Raw genomic sequence first — 24,663 nt, forward strand, 5'->3', positions numbered from 1 at the left:
TCTTCCAAGAATTTCCACTTCTTGTACAGCCTCTTACAGAACACAACCATGCTAGTATATAAGCCTGCCTCCATGTATGAATTACTCAGAAAGGGATAACTTTCCTTTCAATCTGTGCTTTAAGCATGCCTTCATTGAAGTTTTTGGGACATCCCTAATATTTTGGACTTCCATACTCTTTCTCTAAAGCTCCTCTACTCAACAAGTGGCTATTGTCTATGGTGTGTCTGACCTCCATTCAGGCTTAAACAGCATCTTCTCTATCCTCCTCCTCTAGGTTTTGCTGATATGTATAGCTTATTTTCCCTTGTGCATTTCCCGCTTAAACTGTAATAAAACTGTCTTCTAGCTTCCAGTTGAGTCTATTCTTAAATTCTTTTAAGAGGGAATTAAATTCCCCAAGAAGCAATCCTAATTCCCCCTGTATCATCTGGGAAATGGGACTCTACAGAAGTCTAGTGATTTGGTTCAAACCTGAACCATAAAACAAGAAAGATCCCTCTGCCAAGGTGGTTCCATCATAATCACTATTATTGTTGCTGTTTAAAATCCTGAGTTTTACCCTCTGCTTTCCTGAGTTCCATCCTGCTTCCCTGCCCAGATGGACACCATGCTGTCTGACTTCAGAAAACTCTGCAACTGCTCAGGTTGACCCTCTTGGAGGAAAGGCAGGGGCTACAGGAATGGGCGTGTATGTGAGGCAGAGTAGATTCTCAGAGACCTTGATGCTTTCTTTAAGAGCGCCCTGGTTCTTATCAGGTGTCCTTTACACCTGTTTTGTGCAGAGCAGAGCACACGACAAGTGCCCTGGAAGAGGTGGGAGTGGGAAAATCTTTTGCAAGCAGTGATCCATTCTCAGTATGGTCTGGGCTGTGGGCAGAGGCCTTTGTCCTCTTCAATCTGTCACCTTGATAGAAACATAGTGTTCATGATTTTCTTGTGTGAGTTGAGCCATCAGAAGCAGTTTCAAGCCATCACATGCATGCTCAAGCTATTGCCCATCTGAAAGTCATACATGTTCATGAGTTTGCCTGAGGAGCCTTCTACCTTCATGCAGGATCACATGTTCTCATGCAGCTGTCCATGAGGACAACAGTGACCAGGCTGCTGCTCAAGCTGACAGCTAGGCTCCTGATAGTGTTTATATGTCCCGGTCCTAGAATCTTAACACTTCTCTCTGTTTTTGTTTTTGGGTTGTTTTTGTTTGTTTGTTTTTGTTTTTGTTTTTGTTTTTCAAGACAGGGTTACTCTGTAAAGCCCAGGCTGTCCTAGAACTCACTCTGTAGACCAGGCTGGCCTCGCACTCAGAAATCTGCCTGCCTCTGTCTCCCAAGTGCTGGGATTAAAGGTGTGAACCATCACTGCCCGGCAATACTTCTCTTATATAGATTTGTTTAGTAACAAGTTACAAGTCAGTATATAATGGATGGATAGTTCACCAGAGTTTAAGTAATTTGCTTGTAATACATGATCAAGATATACCACTAATGTAAACTGTTTTTTATTTTATTTGAATTCTCTGGTTTTAAAGCTTGGCATGCCATTATAAACCATTTACTTTATACTTATTATCATATCATGTGTTCTCTTGACAATCTTATACCTTCTACAACATTGAGATGTCCATTTACCCTGAATTTCAATGAAAAGTTTGAGAATAAAATTATCCATCAGAATGGAGAAATGCTTTGAAAGAAAAGTATAGTTTATTTTGAGAATGAAAGGAAGGTTTAAATGTAGAAAAGACAATTCTATATTAGATTATTATAAATCGGATATATGTGCCTACCCCTCATATTCACATGACACAGCCAATTATTTGTATATCTGCATTAAGAAATAATCATGATTTATGAGGATAAAGCCTAAACCAAGAAGATTAAAGTCTATAAGAAAAGAAGTCAGGCCAATAAACATGTTAAAAAATGTCCACCAACATTAGCAATCAGAGAAATACAAATTAAAACTACACTGAGAGACAGGCATGGGTGATGCATGCTGTTGAGATGTTTGTTTGTTGTTGTTGTTTTGTTTTGTTTTTGCTATATATTGTAATGCCAAATGCTGGCCTCCAAGGTCTGGTTGCAGTACCCCATTCAATTTAGAAGAAAATTATGAGCACCAAAAACCTCTTATGGGATTGCTTCAATTGTGGCAAGCTTGCCAAGGAGCAAATAAAATGCCTTAACCTAATCTGTAGGCAAAATGTTGTCCAAAGAAGACAAGTGGGCCCAGGGAAGTGGACTGCCAAGATCTGTCAAGATGAGACAAGCATGTCCTCCATAATTCCTGCTTCATGTAAGGTCTATCAGATATACTGGGCCAAAAGGCTGAAGATAGATACTTCAAAGTTATAGAAAATATTGGGGACTGTCCAGACAATCGGCAGTTTCTGTCTTTCAGTAATTTTTGGAAGCTTCATCCCTGTGCTTCCTGTATGCTCATGTAATATTTGTTTCTTCTCAGGTCTCTGATGGGGTTGAAGACTAAATAGTCATTGTCTTACTATGAGCTGATTTAAGATGTTCTGGGTCTAAAAGATATTTTTTAGGATGGTAATAAAAGTTAGGATAGAAAATGATTTAGATACAAAACTCTAAAGTCACCAAGATAGGATGGATGATAGAATACTTTATCTAAGTTGCCAAATATAAATAGACTGGATATTATAATGTAACTCTTACCTAATAATTTTCCTAATTATTCCTACTATATGTTGTTTGTTTATAATTATAAGAGAAAGGGCCTTTTTATTAAGACAAGAAGGGAAATTGTTGAGGTTTGGTCTGTTGTTATGTATTGTAATGCTAAATACTGGCTCTCAAGATTTGGTTGCCCCCAGGAACGAAGAAATCCTTATGTACACCAAGTGTCTATATAACCTTGCTCCTTAATTTCAAACTATTGGTTGAATAAAGATGCCTACAACCTATATCTGGGCAGAAGAGAGGTAGGCAGAGTTCCAGTTCCCAGGCTTGGGGTATGAGTCAGGACCAGACGAGGGAAGAGAGCAAATCATAGCATGTCTGCCTGCCTACTGTCATACTCTCTGCCATGATGGACATGAAGTCATCATCTGAAACTGTAAGTCTCTAGTAAACTCTTCTTTAAGTTGTCTTTGTCATGGTGTCTTATCACAGCAATAAAAAGGTAACTAAGTATAATATAATCCTCATTAAAAACACACTACTCATCACAGAAACAAAGCAACCCTAAACAATGCTAGGGATATCACAATAACTGACCTCAGAACTATAGCAACAAAGCAACCCTAAACAATGCTAGGGATATCACAATAACTGACCTCAGAACTATAGCAACAAAGCCAGATTGAAGCACAGACGTAAAACCTATACAGCTTCACCTATTCAATGTTTGACAGAGTTAAAAAAAAAAAAAAAGGAAATGGAAAAAAAACAAACCATGCATTGGGATAAAGACAGAATCTTCAACAAAATCACTAGAGAAATTGACTGCCCATTTACAGAAGAACAAACTAGATCCCTACTCACACTGTATGAAATTCAAGAATTGGAAAATCTACAAATTTTAACACTGCCAGGACAAAAAGGTAAAGGACACTTCAAGATATGAGAATACACGGAGTTTATGCAAAAAGCTGAGTTTATGCAAAAAGACTCTAATGGCTCAGAAAACAATCCCATGAATTGACAATTGGGATTCCATGATGCTAAAGATCTTCTGTACAGCAAAAATCAGCAAACTTAAGAGACAGAATAGGAGATAATCTTGGGCAATTGTACGGCCAATACCCCTATTCACATCTATAAGTGGGCAAGTCTTTGAAGGATGAAGTACAAATAACAAATAGCTATTAAAAAGAATGTTCAGCATCCTTAGCCATCAGAGAAATACATATTCAAACTACACTAAGATTCCATCTCATCCCAGTCAGAGTGCTTATTATCAAGAAAACCAACAAGTAATAGCAAGGAAGAGGGAAATAGGAATTCAGACTCTCCTGGTGAAAAAGAATGCCAACTAGTTCAGGTGCTATGGAAGAGTAGCTCAAGGAAAGAAGTTCCTCAAAAACTAAAGCTAGAACCATCCTTTGACCCAGCTCTTCTTTCTGTATACACATCCAAATAACTCCAAGTCAGTACTAGAGAAACGCTGTGCAGCCATTGTCTTCTCTACACTACTACAATATCCAGGACATGGAATCAGTTTAGATGCCCATCAATAAATGAGTGCAGTGTACAAGTAGTGGAATTTTATTTGGACCTAAGGATTGAATTATTCTCATTTGCAGGAGACTAGATTGAAGTGAAGAGCATCATGTTAAGTAATATAAGCTAGCCTCAGAATCACAAATATCAAATATCCCAAAATATGTTATATATTCTCTCTCTATATATAATGTTTTATATATATATATATATATACATACATATATATATATATATATATATATATGAGAGAGAGAGAGAGAGAGAGAGAGAGAGATCATTGCTTAGGAGTATAATGATAAGGAGGAGGAAATGGGCATGAAAATCAGACTTATGAAAATATAAAATAAAATAAAAAGCAAGGAACTCAGTGTGTGAATATTTAAACAGACTAGAATTGTTAAGTAAAAAGCCTCAAAGTAGACCCAAATACATTTGAAAGTTAAGATGTTATTTTAAAATGCTTTATCTTATATTAATAGAATAAATGCTGACTTTCTGAAAGCAGTGTATTACATTTTATTTATTGGGAGGGGGATCACGCAGCACTAAGTTCTCTCCTTCTAATGTGTTAGGCCTGGAGACATATTAGAAAAAGATATAGGTACAAATATGCATGAAAACATCATAAAGAAATCCATGACTTTTGGGGAGGGGGACTCCATAATATCAACTTCTCCAAAAATCATCATCATAAACTAAAATATATATAATACAATTCTATAAGATGTTTAAAACAAATAAGAAACACCTAGGGAGAGCCACAAGTACACCTTTGGACCCAGAAGGTGGTGGGCCGGAGGTCTGTTCTGCAGCCCTGGGTGGAGATGACAGCTCCCTGAGGTACGTGATATGTTTTGTCCACGTGGTGCCAGAAGTACTCCTGGTTTCCTGTATGGCTTAAGAGACTGGCAACTTGTACCTTAGGACTTTCTGGAAAGTAGGTCTGGGGAGAGAATTGGTAATTGACACCAAAACTCTCTGTGTGTGTGTGTGTGTGTGTGTGTGTGTGTATTTCATTGCTGAACTGGATCTCACCAAAATTAAAATCCTGCTCTTTTTTCAAAAAAAGAAAAATCTCAGGATAAAAAAAAAGTTGCAGTATGGAAGGAAATTTTGCATTGCACATATTCAGTGATAGACTAGAATCTAGAATATGCAAAGAACTCTAAGCATAAAAGGAAAGCATGAAGTAATTGCCTTAGGAAGAGATTTAGTAAAATATTCACACAGGACATAGAGGAAAACAGGTTCAAGATCACTACCTCCTACCTCAAGTCAGCTTTAAAGACTGATGTCCTGTAACATTGTAACATCATTATGACAAATAAATACCCCAACACCACCAAATGCAGGTGTGGATCACAAAGGTGACTCATTCCTTTTCAGGTAGAAATGTAAAATGGCACATTCACTTTAGAAAAGTGGGAAAGTTCTTTTAAAAATTAAATATTATATTGTTAACCTAGTAGTTTTAGTCAGGAGATATAATACCCAAGTTTAACACCTCTCCCTCAAATCTATGCAAACATAGTTACAAATCTTTCTTCATTGAAGATGAGGGGAAGCAATTCAAGTGTCCATCAATGGTCAAATAGTGAAGTACATTCTAGACTGTAAAATAATGCCTCAGAAATAAGACAGGAAAAATTTCAGATGTGCATTACTTTGTGGGATGGCCAGAGAATTATTCTACATATTAAAAGCAATCTCAAAATATTACACAATCTCAAAATATTATCTGTGATTCCATGTATAGAACATTCTTGAAATTATAAAATTGTAGACATAGAACGTCAGAAGATGGCAAAAGTCAGGAAGAGGCGAAGGAAGGGTGAGTGTTGAAGACAAAGGGTTAACAATTATGATGGTGACCCATAACCATAAAACTGTTTTCGTTGCTACTCCATAACTATAATTTTGCTGCTGTTATGAATCAAAATGTAACTATGTTTTCCGATGATCTGGAGATGTAAGCTTTAGAAATAGCCATATGGCATCCACATTTGGATAACAATGAATCAGAGAATTGTATGTTATCACATGAGATTAGGAGCATACAGAAGTTTGTTCTCAGGAACGATTGAATAAATAGGGATAAGCTCTGGTATACTTTGAAAAACTTCATCTACTGTAGTAGGCTTTTGGAAGATCCCTCAAAAGCTCAGGTGTTGAAGGTGTGGTCCCAAACTGGTAGAGCTACTAGAGGAGATGGAAAATTTAGAATCTGAGCCTTGTGGAATTATGTAAGACAGTGATGCCATGCCCTTGAAGGAGAGGCCAAAATCTAGCTCCTTTTCATTCTTTTTGCTTCCAAGATATCACAGGGTGCACAGTTTTGCTCCATGTTGTTAACACACCATGATTATGGTTCCTAGATACTCTAAGCTGAAGTCATGGGCCAAAATAAATCTTTCCTCCTTATAAATTGTTAGCCACGGGTATTTTGTCACAACACTGGGAAACAAATGCAATACCACACACACACACACACACACACACACACACACACACACACACACACAATACAGACTTAGAATGAGCAGACACTGGAACACGAGGATCAAGGATCTGCAGCACCGGGGGTGTTCATCTTCAAGATACATGCTTTAACAAAAACCTCATTTGACCAGTTCTGGAAACTGGAATCTTCAATCCCCGGGTATCTCAGTGGCTGAGCACTGGCTGTTTACCAGGTTGCAGAATGATGTAGAGGAGTTTTGGGGGTTGGGTGAAGGAACCTACATCCAAAAGGCTTCATCTCCAAATACATTGCACATGAGGATATAGATTTGAGTAACAAAAACCCCACTGAGCTCAAAGCAACACAGTTGAGAGGAAAACAAAAATCAAAGTTCAAAATAATGTGTAAGGTCAGATAATCATGTATAAAAGTGGTAAGATATTAGTAAAAGTATTTGTCTTAGTTATGTTTGTATAATAAATGCTGACAAGACACTCATAAACTAGCCAAAGTCATTTCTTGTCAAAACACAGAATTAACAAGTCTGAGTTGAAGCAAGAACTTTTCAGGTCCTATAAAGTGATACACGGTTTTATACTTTAAAGCACTAAGGTGGTAGGTAACTCCTTATGAAATTGATTAAAAGAAAATCACTCCTTCTGACTTGCCTTGTTCTCACTTACCCCTTTGAGCAGCTGAACTCTATGATTGAGCCTACCAAAAGGTCAGATGGAATTTCTACTTTCCCATTGACCAACTCGCCTGGGTTCTTGCATCGTTTCCCTGGAGGAAAATTAAACAATGATTAGTCGTTTGAAAAATGAGATATAAAATTAAGGGAGGGAGATACTTAACTTTGGAAATCAGGGTTGGATTTTCCCAAAGAACTAGAAATAGGATGACCAAATGACTCAGCCATGCCACTCCCAGGCATACATCCAAAGCATTTCCTATCTAACTACAGAAACACTTGCACAAATACATCAACTGCCACTCTATTCACAGTAGCAAGAAAACAGAACCAACCTAGATGTCCATCAATTGATGAGAAGATAATAAGGGTGTGGTGCATGTACACCAAGAAATATTATTCAGCTATAGGGGGAAATGAAGTCATGACACTCATGGTTCAATGAATGGAACTGGGAAAAATTATACTGAGTGAAGTCACTTGGGCCTCCCAAAGACAAACAATGCATGTCTTCTCTCAGATGTGGGTGCTAGATTCAAATCTTTTATCATGTCTGTTTTGTCTGAAGTACATGTGGAAGCCAGAAAACTAGAAACAGGCCACTGGGGGTGCATTTAGGAAGGGTAGTAGTAAAAGAGGTGAGAGGGGGGAGGGGAAAATAGAAACCAGTGATGGGAGCAGGAAAGGGGAGGAGTTTAGCTAAAGTGATGTGCATGAAGGTGAACCTATGATCTTCAACCCAAGTGAAAATATAATTAAAAGGAATAGTAAAACATATGTGATAAGCAAGAACAGGCATGCTGGGAGCTAAAGGTTTAAGTGGGGATGGTGACAAGTAGGCAGGGAAAGAAGGGATAAGAATCACTAACTGTAACTAAGGATGTATGGAGAACACTTACAGCATCCCACTAGTTTGTAAGCGAATGTAATTTTTAAAGTCATGTGAAGAGAATTACCCCAAATGGATGGACAATATTGCTCCCACAACACATGGGTTATTAAGTCAACATCTCAATTCCAAGCTCAGGGAGTTGTTGGTCAGAGCAACCCCCAAACAAAGTAGGCTATTAGCATTGCTCTTGGTTACCCATAATCATAATTAGTAAGAGCTAAAGACACCACACACATTGGCTACAGGATATAAAACAAATAAATCTCAAACAAAAAAGGAAACTTGCTGCTGGCTAGCTTTCATTATGCCAGATGTACTACTACTGAGAAAGAAAAGAGATCAGTGGTCTTACCCAGTACTGAACTCTGCATGCAGTAGTACTGAGCTGTGAGGCCAGGCTTGGCCCCTGGTACAATAATAGCATGACTGGTACGGAATATTCTGGATAAAGTAGATCTGAGGCCTGATTCCCAGAAGAGAATTCATTCCTGGTACTCTAACCCTGGTCAAAAGTCTATGGCTAGGGAGGTCATAGGCCCTAGGATAGAACCTACTATTGTTTTTTGGTCATGTTGTCAAACCGCTTTCTAAATATTCCTGTTTGTTACCCATATAACTGAGCTATTCCCAAACTTGGTCATAGGAGCTACCTGATGCAAAGGACAGTGGTCAATCCAGAGATTCATAACTGTTCAAAGTGCTGAGAATAATGAGTGTGGGTGCTCAGTGACGGATGGACCATTTACATCAACCCAGACCCAGGCCCATCAAGACTTAGGGAGCATCAGGAAATAAAGGGAAGAAAATGTCAGAACTGGAGGGCAGGGAAGAGGGCTCTGGACATGACAGCTGTTGCACACACCAACTCATAACCACTATGGCTACCTTCATGAGATTAAGACAATTAAAAATTCCTGTATAGAGTTGGAGAGGAGCTCTCTATTCTCTGTCTTAGCTGAGGCAGTTGATGGCTACTGAGAAAGGGAAAATCATTTTTCCCTTGGGTGGTGCCCACTGCTAAGTTCTCATGCTCCAGTCCATGGCCCCAAACACATTCACATACAGATAGCAGTAACTGGACTCCATGGATTACAGAAAATTAAAAGATGACTTGAAGTTAAGGGAGAGCTGTGAGAGGGGGGAAAGGCATTGGAGGGGGGGACTGGGCTGATGTGACTGAGATATTGTGTATGCACTAAATTTAAAGAATAAAAGGTGCCTGCTTCCAGATGCATTCAAATTCTTGGGTTTTTTTTTTCCCTTGACTCATTGAATTGTTATTTTGAGGAAAAATAAAAACAAATGCATTACCAATTTTTGTGAACTACTTTAAAAAGAAAAAAAAGCCTGTACTCAGTTTGATTTAGTTGATTAAACCACTAATATAATATGGAACATAATACACTGGTGAATATTATACATGAATATATACTCTTAAAATGTTTACACTTTGTCATAGAAGAAAACTGAAAATAAACTTTAGATCCTCACTGCTACAAGAATAGGATATGGCAAGCCAGGCAGTGGTGGAGCACACCTTTAATCCCAGCACTTGGGAGGTAGAGGCAGGTGGATTTCTGAGTTCGAGGCCAGCCTGGTGTACAGAGTGAGTTCCAGGACAGCCAGGGCTACATAGAGAAACCCTGTCTCGAAAAAAAGAAAGGAAAGGAAAAGGAAAAGGAAAAGGAAAAGGAAAAGGAAAGGAAAAGGAAAAGGAAAAGGAAAAGGAAAAGGAAAAGGAAAAGGAAAAGGAAAAGGAAAAGAAAAAGGGAAGGGAAGGGAAGGGAAGGGAAGGGAAGGGAAGGGAAGGAAAGGAAAGGAAAGGAAAGGAAAGGAAAGGAAAGGAAAGGAAAGGAAAGGAAAGGAAAGGATATGGTGCATTGCCAACTGTCCTTTTCCAAATATTAATGTTAATCTTTTAATTTTTTGTTTTATTAATTTCTGTAAGTGTGTGTGCATTTGTGTGCACGGTGCACACAACAATTCATGTGGAAGCTAAATAAAGACATCAGAGTTCTAAGAGCTAGAGTTACAGGCATTGACTGAGCACATATACTGGTTCTGGAATTCAATTCTGGTATTCTCAACTGCTGAGCCATCTCTTCAGCCCCAGGTAGTATTTATTTTTAATACAAATTTATTCAAACATTTTCTTTATATTTGAGTAATTTATTACATTTCTGTGACAGTTTTCTGAGAAGAAAAATTACAGGGGAGAATGCACGTTGATACTCACTGGCACAAAAGGTACTATAGACCCATGAACCATTCTCATCACAAGAAAGATGGCTTGAATTGACTCTCTTGAAGCCGTGATGGCAGGTATATTTCAGGACAGTTCCAGATGGGAAGGTTGTTGACTCATACAACTGGTTGGTTGGAGAAGCAAACGGTAAAAGGGGTGGAGGTCCACAATCACCTGGATACCAAATTACAAGGAACACCATAAGCTGAACCTTGAGAGAGAGAATCTCAATATTTGAGTATTAAGGTTTACGGAGCAAGGACCACGCATCGTTTTTATCCTGATTCTCGCTACCCCAAATCAACACAATAGATCATCATTGATGTATGTGTTCTGTCAATAACAACAACAACAGTGGCATAGAAATTTCACCTACCCTTCCCTAGTCAGTAATATAGGCCAATTTCATTATTTTATCATTGATCACATCTGCCTAATTGAAGTATGTCATGTCATGCAAATTATATTTTTTGCCTTTGTAAAAACATATCTCATCATGCCAGATTAGCTGTTTCAGAAAACAGGATAGAAAAGAAGCATTTCATTTATGTTCACTTGGAGCTTTTGGAATTGGTATATGTTGTCTGTTTTAAAAGAGCTCTCAAAATCATCACAATGTTGATACTACATTGAATCCTTTGGGAGGGGGGGGATCTTAATCCTACTTCCCTAGTTAGAACTAAATAAAAAACTAAATACTTTCCGCATGACCCAGTGGAACTATCTGTATCTATTTTACATAATCACTTAAACAGCAGGGAGTCTTCATGGTCAGACAGACAGATAACACATATTTATTCCTGGTCTGAGTTGCTTTGAATTTAGATTATTTGCAAATCCCTGCAGGGGAGATTTTAAAAGAATATCAAAATCATCTACAAAACCATCTTTAGTCAGGAATATAGAAAATTTTCCTAAATTTCAAGCCATTTAATATATCCTATGATGTAAAAATGGATATCCACCAGACATTGCTTAAAGCACACACGTGATGAACTCATGGTATGGTGACATAAGGCTTGTCTTCCTCCATTACTTACCAAGAACAGGAGCCATCAGAACAGTGGCCAAGGTCATTTGGAACAGAGTTGAATGAGAGGTTCTCCACAGCTCAATGAAGGACCAGGTTATCATTCTCCCTTTTCTGTGGAGGACAGAGCTCTTGGTGAGTGCATCTGAAGCTCTTGGAGAGTACATGATCTGATGCCTTTAAAAACATGTTTCTATCAGGAAAACTCAATAGTCATTGGTGTTGTGCTTGTCACCAACCCCCCCCCCCCAACAAACGAAAACATAAAACAAAACAAAAAAAACCATAGGAACTATGTTCAAAGGGATTATAATTAGGTGTATAAGAAAATATATTAAATGCAAATTTTTACAACACATGATAGCTTCTTTTGGCATAACATACCCCAGGAACGTACTCAGAAAACCAGTTAATCCATATGGAGAGATAGGAATGGGCTTTCCAAAAGTGGCTTCCTATGTGGTAAGTGTTGCTGTCAATTCCAAAGTGGTAGGTACAAAATAATTTATATTAAAAGGGAAACTCAGGGGTAGAAGTGACATTAACAGTGAGAAAGAAGAGTCATCTCTAGTCATGACTTTGATTGGTTTAGAAGGTATGAATTTTAATAGGAAGACAATTGATTAGAGACAGATTAAAAGTAGATTTGATTGGATGCTCAGTACCAAAATCAGAATTTTGTCCTCGGGGAATGGAGAGAGCCATCTTTGTGTTGGTTTTGAGTGACATGATTGACATGATTATTGTGATTTCCTAAGATGGGGGGGGGAGAGAAAGAGAGAGAGAGAGAGAGAGAGAGAGAGAGAGAGAGAGAGAGAGAGGTGACAGGGAGCTTTATTTAAAACATACAAACATGCATGCATGCAGTGAACATAAACACACCCAGTTTAATAAAAACAAAACTACCTGATATATAGGCACAGCTCGACACATAATGTTAGTGGTGATTCAATATAATTCTCACAAATAGATACCTATACAATGAATCGTGAAGAAACATCCACTCCACAGGTGAGATTCCCTTCTTCCCAATCCCCTAACCTGCTGCTATCCTAGCAAGCCCAGTAGTCATGAGCTCTGCCTCTTCCTGTCAGAGCTCCAACTTCCTTCCAGTCTGAACCTATACCTACAGTCAAAGACTGGCTCCCCACACCCCACCCCATAGCTCCACCTGCCTCTTAGGAGGCCTGCTCCAACACAGGACTCCCAGGTCAGCCAACACCAGAGACAAGAAGAAGGCAAGAGGCAAGCTCAAGAACCTAATCAACAGAAGCCAATACAATATGGCATCATCAGAACCCAGCTCCCATACTCCAGCAAGCCCTGGATATCCTCACGCACCCGAAGAGCAAGACTATGACCTAAACCATCTCATGAAAATGATAGAGGCCTTTATGGAGGATATAAATAATTCCCTTAAAGAAATACAGAAAAATAAAACCAGGTAGAAGACCTTAAAGAGTAGAGAAATAAATCTCTTAAAGAAATACAGGAAAATACAATCAAGCAGGGAAAGGAAATGAATAAAATAGTTCCAGACCTAACAATGGAAATAGAAGCAATAAAACACACACACATACACACACACAAATGGAGGCAACCCTGGAGATGGAAAACCTAGGAGAGAGAAAAGGAGCTACAAACATAGCATCACCAACAGAGAGATGAAAGAGAATCTCAGGCATAGAAGATGCCATGGAAAAAATTGATAACATTGGTCAAGATAAATGCCAGGTTTAAAATGTTCCTAACTCAAAACACCCAGAAAACTTGGGACAGTATGAAAAGACTAAATATAATAATAATAATAATAATAATAATAGAATAGAAGAGGAATAAATAATTCTAGTTTAAAGGGCCAGAAAACTTCTTCAACAAAATCATAGAAGAAAACTTCTCTAACCTAAAGAAAGAGATGCCTACACACATACAAGAAGCCACAGAATACCAAATAGATTGGGCCAGAAAAGAAAATCCTCCAGATTCATAATAACCAAAACACTAAAGGTACAAAGCAAAGAAAGAATAAATAAAAGCCACAAGACAAAAAGGCCAAGTAACATATATAGGCAGACATCAAATTATACCTGACTTCTCAACAGAGACTCTAAAAGCCAGAAGGGCTTGGATAGATGCCTTGCAGGCCTACCCTAAGGGACCACAGATGTCATCCCAGACTACTATATCCCAGCAAAACTTTGAATCACAATATATAGAGAAACCAAGGATATTCCATGTCAAAACCAAATTTAAAGAGTATCTTTCTACTAATCCAGCCCTAAAGAAGATACTAGAAGGAAAACTCCAACTTAAAAAGTGTAACTACACTCAAGAAAATACAAGAAATTAATCATATCACAGCAAAGCCAAAAGAAGAGAAACATGCACACACACACAGTAACACTTCCAACATTAAAAAAACAGAAACTAACAATCATTGGTCATTTAATATCTCATATCTCTCATCATCAATGGACTCAATACACCAATAAAAAGACACAGGTTAACGGACTGGATGCATAAACAGGATCCATCATTCTGCAGCATACAAGAAACATACCTCAGCAACAAAAATAGATACTACCTTAGAGTAAAGGGCTTAAAAAAAGGTTTTACAAGCAAACAGACCTAAGAAACAAGGTGCAGTAGTCATTCTAATACCTACTAAAATAGACTTTCAACCAAAAATTATCAAGAGATGAGGAAGGGACAATTCATACTCAAAGGAAATATCCACCAACATGACATCTCAGTTTGGAACACCTATGTCCCAAACACAATGGCACCCACATTCATAAAAGACACTTTACTAAAGCTGAAATCACATATTGAACCCCACACAATAATAGTGGGACTTCAATACCCAACTCTCACCAATGGACAGCTCATTGAAACAGAAATTAAATACAGAAACAATGGAACTAACATGTTTTGAACCAAGTGGATTTAACCAAAGAATGGAAAAAAAAACCAAACAAACGTGGTTCATTTACACAATGGAATACTAGTCAGCTATTAAAAATAGAGGCATCACAAATTTTGCAGGCAAACTGATGGAACTAGAAAATATCATCTTGAGTGAGATAACCCTAACCCAAAAGGATATGTATGGTATGTACTCACTGATACGCATAAAGCACAGAATGCCCATGATACACCCCCACAGACCCAAAGAAGTTAACCAAGAAGAAAAGCCCAAGCAAGGTTGTTTGAATTGCATTTAGAAAGAGAAACAAATTAGTCATAGGAAGCAGATGGAGGGAGGGATCTGGGTGGGAGAGGGGAGGGAGAGGGAAATAGGAGGGCAGGTGTGGAGAGAGACAGGAGAGGGCCAGGAGAATGAATGGAAATCTGCAACTGCCAGGGGATATAGGGAAATCTTTAGGAAGTCCCAGAGACCTCAGATGGGGGAGGCATCCAGGAGTCAATGTGGGAGACCTTAGCCAAGATGCCTAACAGTGGCATCTGTTAACATAAAATCTGAAGAGGCCACCTCTTGTAGCCAGGCAGGACCCCCCCCCCCCCCAGTGAGGGATAAGGACACTAACTGTCTTAGTCAGGGTTTGTATTCCTGCACAAAACATCATGTCCAAGAAGCAAGTTAGGGAGGAAAGTTTAGAGGCAGGAGCTGATGCAGAGGTCATGGAGGGATGCTGCTTACTGGATTCCTTTCCCCTGGCTTGCTCAGCTTGCTTTCTTATAGAACTCAGGACTACCAGCCCAGAGATGGTACCACCCACAATGGGCCCTACCACCCTTGATCACTAATTGAGAAAGTTACTTACAGCTGAATCTTATGCAGGCATTTCCTCAAGGGAGGCTCCTTTTTCTGTGATAACTCCAGCTTGTGTCAATTGACACACGAAACCAGGCAGTATACCATCCCACCTACAAAACTTTCCACCCAAAATTTGTCCTGTCTAAATGAAATACAGGGACAAAGATGTAGCAGAGACTGAAGGAATGGCCAACCAATAACTGGCTCAACTGAAACCCTTCCCATGGGCAAGCACCAATCCCGGATGTTATTAATGATACCCTGTTATGTTTGCAGACATGAGCCTAGCATAACTGTCCTCTGAATCTACCCAGTAGCTGACTGAAACTGACACCGTTACCCACATCCAAACAGTTCAAAGAGGTCAGGAACTCTCATGGAAGAGTTGGAGGAAGGATTGAAGGGCCTGAAGGGGATGGGAACCCCACAGGAGGACCAACAGAGTCAACTAACCTGGACCCCTGGGAGCTCTCAGAGACTGAGCCACCAAACAAAGAGTATACAGGGGCTGGAATGAGGCCCCTGATACATATGTAGCAGACATGCAGCTATGTCTCCATGGAGGCCCCACAGCAAATGGAGCAGAAGTTCTCCCTAAAGCTGTAACCTGACTGTGGTATCTGTCCCCCTACAGTGCTCCCTTGTCTGGCACATCGCAGACTGCTTGCACATGTTTCTTGTGGCACTACTCACAATTACTGAGTTATGGGGAGGATAAGAAACTGTACTACATGTGAATCGTGGAGTTTTATTAAGCCCCAAAGAAAAAAAAAATGGAATTATGTCCTTTCCTGGAGTTAGATGGAACTGGAGGTCCCTGTGTTAACCATCCATTTTCTCTCACACGTGGCCCCTAAGCTTTATATGTAAGTATGTAAATAATATGAAACTAAAAGGGAGACTGCTCGGGCAAAGGAGGAGGAGGAGCAGTGAGAGGTCAGAGGAGAAAGCAAGAGCTGGAAATGGGACTTGAATAGGCCGAGGTGTAGGAAGCTCTTCAATGAAGATGTCTTTTTGAAGCCCATCACTGTGCATAACAGGCATACACTTGGTCAGGGTCTCAATGGGGCACCTTTAGAGAGGCTTCCTCTTGCAACACCTATAGAGAGCCCCAGCTGGGCAACACAGAGCGAGAGACCTCGAGACAGTCCTAAACAAGATGTCTTCAGCAAACCCTTCCCCTCAGGAAACTATACAGAATAGGAGATAGACATTTGTAATAGCCGCAAAGGATGGGCGTTGCCACGGAAACTGTCTTCTAGCCACAGCAGGACCAATGCCCCTGTCTCTAACTCCCAGGAACTGCGGCAGCACCACAGGGCCTGCACCAGTTCAAGCCAAACAGGATCCCAGAGCCGAGACAGGGAAGGAGATGTTATCTCTTTTTACCAAGAAGCTGTAGCCAACTGACAACCACTTGCAAAGGAAAAAATAGTTTTCTCCAAGGGAGGCTTACTGGGTATATAAGCCACATTTTTTAAAAAGATATTTTCTTTATTTATATTTCAAATATTATCCGTTCCTAGTTTCCCCTCCGAAAGCCCCCTATCCCTTTCCCCCTCCCCCTGCTCACCAACCTACCCACTCCCTCTTCCTGGCCCTGGCATTCTCCTATACTGGGGCATAGAACTTGACAAGACCAAGGCCCTCTCCTCCCATTAATGACCAACTAGGCCATCCTCTGCTACATATGCAGCTAGAGCCATGAGTCCCACCATGTGTTTTCTTTGGTTGGTGGTTTAGTCCCAGGGAGCTCTGGAGATAATGGTTAGTTCATATTATTGTCCCTCCTATGGGGCTGCAGACCCCTTTAGCTCCTTGGGTACTTTCTCTAGCCCCTTCATTGGGGACCCTGTTCTATGTCCAATGGATGGCTGTGAGAATCCACTTCTGTATTAAGTCAGGCATTGGCAGCCTCTCAGGAGACATCTATATCAGACTCCTGTTAGCAAGCTCTTGTTGGCATCCACAATAGTGTCTGGTTTTGGTGGTTGATTATGGGATGTATCCCCAGGTGGGGCAGTCTCTGGATGGTCATTCCTTCAGTCTCTGCTTCACATTTTGTCTCTGTAACTCCTTCCATGGGTATTTTGTTCCTCCTTCTAAGAAGGTCTGAAGTATCCACACTTTGGTCTTCTTTATTCTTGAGTTTCATGTGTTTTGTGACTTGTACCTGGAGTATTCCAAGCTTCTGGGCTAATATCCACTTATCAGTGAGTGCATATCATGGTGTTCTTTTGTGATTGGGTTACCTCCCTCAGGATACCCTCCAGATCCATCCATTTGTCTAAGAATTTCATAAATTCATTGTTTTTAATTGCTGAGTAGTACTCCATTGTGTAAACGTTCTACATTTTCTGTATCTATTCCTCTATTGAGGGACATCTGGGTTCTTTTCAGCTTCTGGCTATTATACATATGACCACTATGAACATAGTGGAGCATGTGTCCTTATTACAAGCTGGAGCATCTCCTGTGTATATGCCCCAGAGTGGTATAGCTGGATCTTTCAGTAGTACTATGTCCAATTTTCTGAGGAACAACCAAACTGATTTCCAGAGTAGTTGTACCAGCTTGCAATCCCACCAGCAATGGAGAAGTGTTCCTCTTTCTCCACCTCCTCGCCAGGATCTGCTTTCACCTGAGTTTTTGATCTTAGCCATTCTGACTGGTGTGAGATGGAATCCCAGGGTTGTTTTGATTTGCATTTCCCTGATGGCTAAGGCTGTTGAACATTTTTTTTAATGTGCTTCTCAGCCATTCAGTATTCTTCAGTTGAGAATTCTTTGTTTAGCCCTGTACCCCCTTTTTAATAAGGTTATTTGGTTTTCTGGAGTCTAACTTCTTGAGTTCTTTGTATGTATTGGATATTAGCCTTCTATCAGATTTAGCATTGGTAATAGTCTCCCAAACAAAACAATGCCCAGGACCAGACAGGTTTAGGGCAGAGTTCTAGCAGACCTTCAAAGATGACCTAATAATACTCCCCAAACTATTCCACAAAATAGAAACAGAAGGTACTCGACCCAATTCGTTCTATGAAACAACAATTACTCTGATACATAAACCACACAAAGACCCAACAAAGAAAGAGAACTTCAGACCAATTTCCCTTATGAATATTGATGCAAATATACTCAATAAAATTCTCACAAACCAAATTCAAGAACACATCAAAATGATCATCCATCATGATCGAGTAGGCTTCATTCCAAGGATGCAGGGATGGTTCAATATATGGAAATCCATCAATGTAATCCACTATATAAACAAACTCAAAGAAAAAAAACACATGATAATCTCATTAGATGCTGAGAAAGCATTTGACAAACACTCATTCATGAAAAAAGTCTTGGAAAGATCAGGAATTCAAGGCCCATACCTAGACTTAATAAAAGCAATATACAGCAAACCAGTAGCCAATATCAAAGTATAAGCCACATTTAAGAGTAGCTTTTACACGCAGCAATAGATGTACATGGTTTTGTTTGGGCTTTTTGTTTGTTTTGTTTTAAACTTACTGGTATTTTGCTGTGTGTTATGTTTTCTGATTTTGTGTGGTTTATGATTTGTGGGTTTGTGCGTGTGCGTGTGTGTGTGCGTGTGTGTGTGTGTGTGTGTGTGTGTGTATTGATGTATGCGCTGGATGTGTGTGTGTGTGTGTGTGTGTGTGTGTGTGTGTGTGTGTGTGTTATGCTTTTGCTTTCCTTATTTTTTTCAACTGTAATTTCTTCTTTTGGCCTCTTATGTTTTTTAAAGAAAGAGAGAAAAGGCTCAGAGACAGATTGGTGGGGAGGTAGATATCTGGGAGAAGATGAGGAGGTGAAATTGTGATTAGAATATATTGTATGAAAAATGTTACTTTTAATTTAAACAACAACAGAAATGCTGCTAAGATTCTCAGAAGATAATGGTACTTGCTGCCAGGCCTGATTCCCTGGAGTTGATTCTTTGAACCCATAAGATGGAAGGAGAGAACTGACTCCCAGAAGTTATCCTCTGGCCTCCATTTCATGGCAGCACATGCTCCCCCACCCCCACCCCGAGCACACACACAAAATCAATAACTAAGCATGTGTTTTAAAAGACTATTTCATAATTCTCCCACTAGGGAAACTAAAGTTGGAGAATGTCGGTGTGAGGTTGCTTGGGTCACATGATGAGAGCTTTCACCTGTCTTAAAGGTAGGCACATCTGTAAGAAGGGGGCCTCTATAAGGAGGCAATGGATGGAGTCGGGCAGTGTGAAGATTCCTGCCTTTTCTGAAGCAGCTGGTTTAAGTCCTCACAGTAGAAGGATGCCAGTCACATCTGATTAGCAGTAGAGACATCATTTCACATCCCTTGTTTACCGAAGCCCCCCACTGAGGCCACAGCTGAAGTGTTGGGATCACAGCAGACACTGTGCCCCCAGAGATGGATCTGTAAATTGCACACAGACCACTGGGTTCAACTGATAACACTCTTATTTGGTCATTCCCTCCTGTGTGTGAAGATTGAGGATAACTTCTCTACTTAAAGCGTCCAGTTCTGTGAAGTTTTGTATTTCACTGAATTCCAGGACATTTTCATCACATTCTCATTACTAAGCATTTCCTTTCTCTCTTCCCCAAACCTAGCAGCTTATATATTATATATATATTAAGTGGGTTATTATATATTATATTGTATATATTATATTATGTTATATTATATATTAAGTAGGTTGATATATTAAACTAAAGATGATCCCTGATGTCTCATCATCCAACTAAAACTGTATCACACACACACACACACACACACACACACATCTCAGTTACTTTCCATGTAGCTGTGATAGCACACCCTAATAGCAGCAATTTAAGTGGGAAAGGGTTTATTTTAGACCATGATTTGAGAATACAGTCTGTTAGGTAGAGACAGACTAGCTTGCAGCTAGAGCTTGTATCTGTACTTTAAAAGGAAAGAGCAATAAATTCTTAAGCACTGCTAGCTCTCTCTCCTTATTTAGCCCAGGACCCCAGCATCCCCAATAGTGCCACCCTTCTTTAAGGTGAGTTTTCCCACATGAATTAACCTAATCTACATAACCCCTCTAAGACAAGGGCAGGGGCTTGTCTATTAGCTAATCCCTCATGGGTGTGCTTAGAGGCTTATTTCTTAGGGGATTCCAGATCCTCTTGAATTGATGCATTAGTATTACCGTCAAACCCACCAAATAGCATGGCTTGGCCTAATCTACATTAAACATACTCAGAACACTTAGGCTACATTCAGACAAAGCCGTCTATAAAGCCTACCGTGTACTAAAATGCTAAAAATCATACACACACAAAGAGGGGGCATTCTGTAGACACTACGGGATGGACACCATAAAACTCACCATCCCAAACCCCACTGGTAGCACATTCCCTCCCAAACCATCAGTCAGTTCCCCTCCCGATGCCATGCTTGACTGGGAGCTGCAAGTTCCCACCACTGCTCAGTCTCATGGGAGGCTGCCGCACTGGGTATTGCTAATCCAAGAGAAGACCAAACTTCAAAAGTCAAAGTATGCTTTCTGTGACATGCACATCTGACAGTTCTGAAAATTATACATCAATCTGTCATCTTAGAGATCATCTATATTATAAACAATATAGATGCCAGCAGTTCGCGTAAGTCCGTTCTTTGGAGAAATGTGCATTCAAACAGATTCATTTTTAAATTCAATTTACCACCTTTTGTTGTTAACCTGTGAAAGTTATTTCTTTACCTTTCCTGTATTTATGGAGAAAGGCTGCCCCGCTAAAGTCACAGTAGCTCATTGTGTCCTTAAATGTCCTGTCTTCTAGCCTCTATTTCCCAAGTGCTGGAATTATAGGTGGCAGACACCAGGCCCAGTTTCCCATTCATCCTTAACAGGATCTCACTAGGCACACGAGTATTTTTTATTTAATTCTAATGTAGTCCAACTTTTCTCTTTTTCTTGTTGCTGCCTACTCAAGACCTAAAGATTCACTCCTGTGGCTTCTCATAGAAGCTTTATGGTCTGGCTTTTACATATAGATCCAAAGTCTTTTTTGTTGTTGTTGTTTTGTTTTGTTTTTTAGCAAGGGCACAATGCCAATTCTAGAAAAGTAAGGGACAGAAGATACAATGAAGACTTTCTGTGTGGCTAGCTCCAGTCTCCCCTGTGCTGTGAGTTTCCTGTGTCCCACTCTCCAGCCCTTTTGCCTCATTGGGTAGCTAGTATCATTTGCCATTTTCACTCTCATACAGGGAGTAGATAAACCAACACATTTGCCTTCAGAATCAGAAAAAAATGGTAGCACTCATTTCTAATCTACTAGGCACCTTCTTTCCTTGTTGGTCATTACCTTTTCCCTAATTTTGTACTCATCAAGGTGATAAACCTCTAGCCTTTTCCCTGAGGTAGTCTGAGTGTTTAGGAAATGACTGACCTGTAGGTATCTGAATAAGACGTAGGAAGACTCTAGTGTTGCCTTGGGTTTTTCGCCCCTCTCAGAATGAAGTATCTTTGGTTACTGACATTCTTTGCCCCTCCCTGGAACAGAATTACCACAACATTCTTTCCTTTCAGGCAAATGTTCTGATCAAAATCTGAAGTTCCAGTGGTGTGGTTGGTTGTTGGTAGAGCAAGTGGGGATGAGTTCAGATAGGAATGGAGTCAGTCATAGTTCTTGTATAGGATTAACTGCAGATCCTTACTCTCAGCCTACCTTCAAATGTGATAACATATACTAGTGTTTGGTTTTGTCCTGCCTGCCTGTGAGGCAACTGGGAGGATGTTTCTACTGCTGTAACCACAGTCTTCTCACTTGTGGATTCTGCAGATGCCAGTGGTTGGCTGGTAGATTGTGTAGGTAGAGACAAAGTGGTTTTATCTGTACTGAACATGTACAAACTATCTTCTACATTATTTCCTAAGCAACACCATGTAAAAAGAATTTTCATAGTATTTACATCTTGTATATATTATAATTACTATAGAAATTATATAGAATAAACACAAGGAAGTGTGATAGTAATCCATAAACACTGTTGGATGAGGACGGAAAAAAAAAAAAACCAACTCAGCTCTGTCTTCAAAGGCAGTAAGAGATCATTTATTCTAGAGCCAAATATTAGTGACCATGACCAAGGAACACAGGATCAGCTTTTACCAACCTCATGTTTCAGTGTGACCATGGTTTCATGAAAATTTTATAGCCACAGAAACAAGGAAGTCATAAACAAACACTTTTCAAATTTTTGCTACAAATACAGTGGGTTACAGCAAAGCAGGAAACTGCTGCTGTGGCCCTCAGATGATATCCGAGGACATTCTTGTCTTCTAGGTTGATGCAATCCAGTGATCTGTTAAGTTAATATACCCCAAAAGGTTTCACACAACAATTACAAGGATGTTAGATGAAATATAAAAGTGGGCAAGGGATCGTTATGCAGGAAGCTAAAGATACGCCTTGCTCCAGATTGTCACCAGTCTCTGGACCTGCAGTGTCCCAACCTCTCTGTGATCACTGCCGTTCTCACCAGACTCCATGGATTGTTTAATGTCTTTCCAGGAACTTTAGTCACATGGTCCATTAGAATCTACTAAATTTAAACCAAATCCTAATCTACTGATGTAGGCTTAGATTTTTCAAACCCTAAATACTTTTATCTCTCTTATAGCCCACTACACACCAGGAAAGGTTAATAGGACAAGGCAGGATGTGGACCTGTTTAGAAATAAGTTTTGGGGCAATTCCAGATTTTATTGTCAAGATATCAGCAGTTTAGGTCACACAAATCAGCAGTGGTAGCTTGATCCACTCATAAACACCATTTATGAATCAACAATGGCAATTCAATCCAGAAAAAAAAAAAACGTGAGGCTCTGCCAGTTGTCCCAAGTCCATGGAAGCAACAAGAAGCCACCAGAATATCAGGAGAAGTTTTTTGGTGCATCTCTCTCTACAAGGCCATGAGAAATGATGGTCATCAAGGAAGGCAAGGTGAACCAGTACTACAGCATTGTCCACAATCTATTGGCTTATACTTACACCCTTTCCAAACATGTTCTCTCAAGTTTCAGCTCTAGCAAAACATCACATTCCCTTTTTCCAGGCGGCTTCCAGAAAAACACCATGTCTTTTCCCATCGAAATAACCTCGCATGTATCTGCTTCAGCAAAACATCCTCTCGTAAGACAGTTTCAAGTAAAACATTACTCGACACAACTGATCTCCAAAAACCCCCCAAATTTCCACTTCATACTGTGGTACTGCAGAAAAGCTTAAGGCCGTGGAGAGTGCAGCAAGGTTAGCTGGGTATAGAAGCTTTTTCTGTCTTGTAGAAGCTTTTCCTGTCTTGTAGTCTTTGCCATTTTGTTGAAGAACAAAAAATACACCCAGTCAGCTCTAGCTCAGAATATGCAAAATTGATTAGGTTTTTACAATTTAAACAACTTATAACAATCCCTGTATTAAATCTGATCTCACAAGCAGTGATTCAGGCTGTGAATTCTAGTCCTACAATATTAGAGAGTAATAAAAAGTATTTTACTATGACACTTAACATTCACACATGCATACCCACAGGCACAGGCTTTGTCTAGCTATACTGTAGATTCCAATAACTTGATTACAGTATATAATAATATATTGTCAGGAGCTATAATGTGACAAGCTAATAACTAGCAGGTGATCATCCTGAGATGACCTGCTTCAGATTATTATATAATCTGTGACACGTGTGCCCTTATTAAGCAAGGCTGTAAAGGGATTCATTTTCAGAAAGATTTCTGCATTAACATGCTTTTCTTGTTATTATGAAACATATATAACAATCACTAAATAATAGCAAACCCCTTTGGAACAGATCTCTGCGGATCCATGAAGATGTACTATCTTGTAGTGATGCTATATAGACAAATAGATGACTTAACTCCTAATGATGATCCTATAAGATTTCCTAAAATTATATCTGTGATTATTAAGCTCTTTTATAGTGGAACTGTCATTGGGTCCTTTTCTGAGAGTCAAAACTGCAATGAGAACTCTGCCAATCTCCCAAGTGTCACCAGTTAATTGCTCTTAGATGGTAAACAGATTTTCTCCTGCTCAGAGCACATTCCAAGACGTTGTAAAACAATTAACCAAAGGTCATAAAAATGGAACTAATGATTTATTATAGGTGCTAGGACAGAAGATAAAATATTGACTGGGTTTATCTATATAAAACTTCAACACGAATAACTTAGTTATGGTTTTAAACCTTCAGAGAACCTATAGAGCTGAGACAGGTGATAGATATTTAGCCAGATAATTACTCCTAATGGATATGCATGTAAACATTCTCTGCTGTAAACTTCTATTTCAACTTATGATTTGATTTTTTTGTGTGAA

General features: G+C 39.5%; 1 protein-coding gene across 3 annotated transcripts in view; it reads right to left on the reverse strand.

Moving 5' to 3' along the window:
* Zp3r (zona pellucida 3 receptor) overlaps positions 1-21,813 on the reverse strand; it is an 82,525-nt gene extending 60,712 nt beyond the window's left edge. For 2 of the 3 annotated variants that reach the window (XM_011247992.3, XM_006529522.3), the window contains exons 1-4: positions 21,715-21,813; positions 11,523-11,689; positions 10,474-10,656; positions 7,338-7,437 (exon numbers count right to left, since the gene is read on the reverse strand). In XM_011247992.3, coding sequence (XP_011246294.1) covers positions 7,338-7,437; positions 10,474-10,656; positions 11,523-11,679 — 440 coding nt within the window. In that variant the 5' untranslated portion in view covers positions 11,680-11,689; positions 21,715-21,813. The remainder of the gene's footprint in view (positions 1-7,337; positions 7,438-10,473; positions 10,657-11,522; positions 11,690-21,714) is intronic. The other variant, NM_009581.2, reaches the window with a different exon arrangement.
* Between the last annotated feature and the right edge of the window lie 2,850 nt (positions 21,814-24,663).

The sequence above is a fragment of the Mus musculus genome, chromosome 1, assembly GCF_000001635.26.
Source record: "Mus musculus strain C57BL/6J chromosome 1, GRCm38.p6 C57BL/6J".
NCBI lineage: Eukaryota > Metazoa > Chordata > Mammalia > Rodentia > Muridae > Mus > Mus musculus.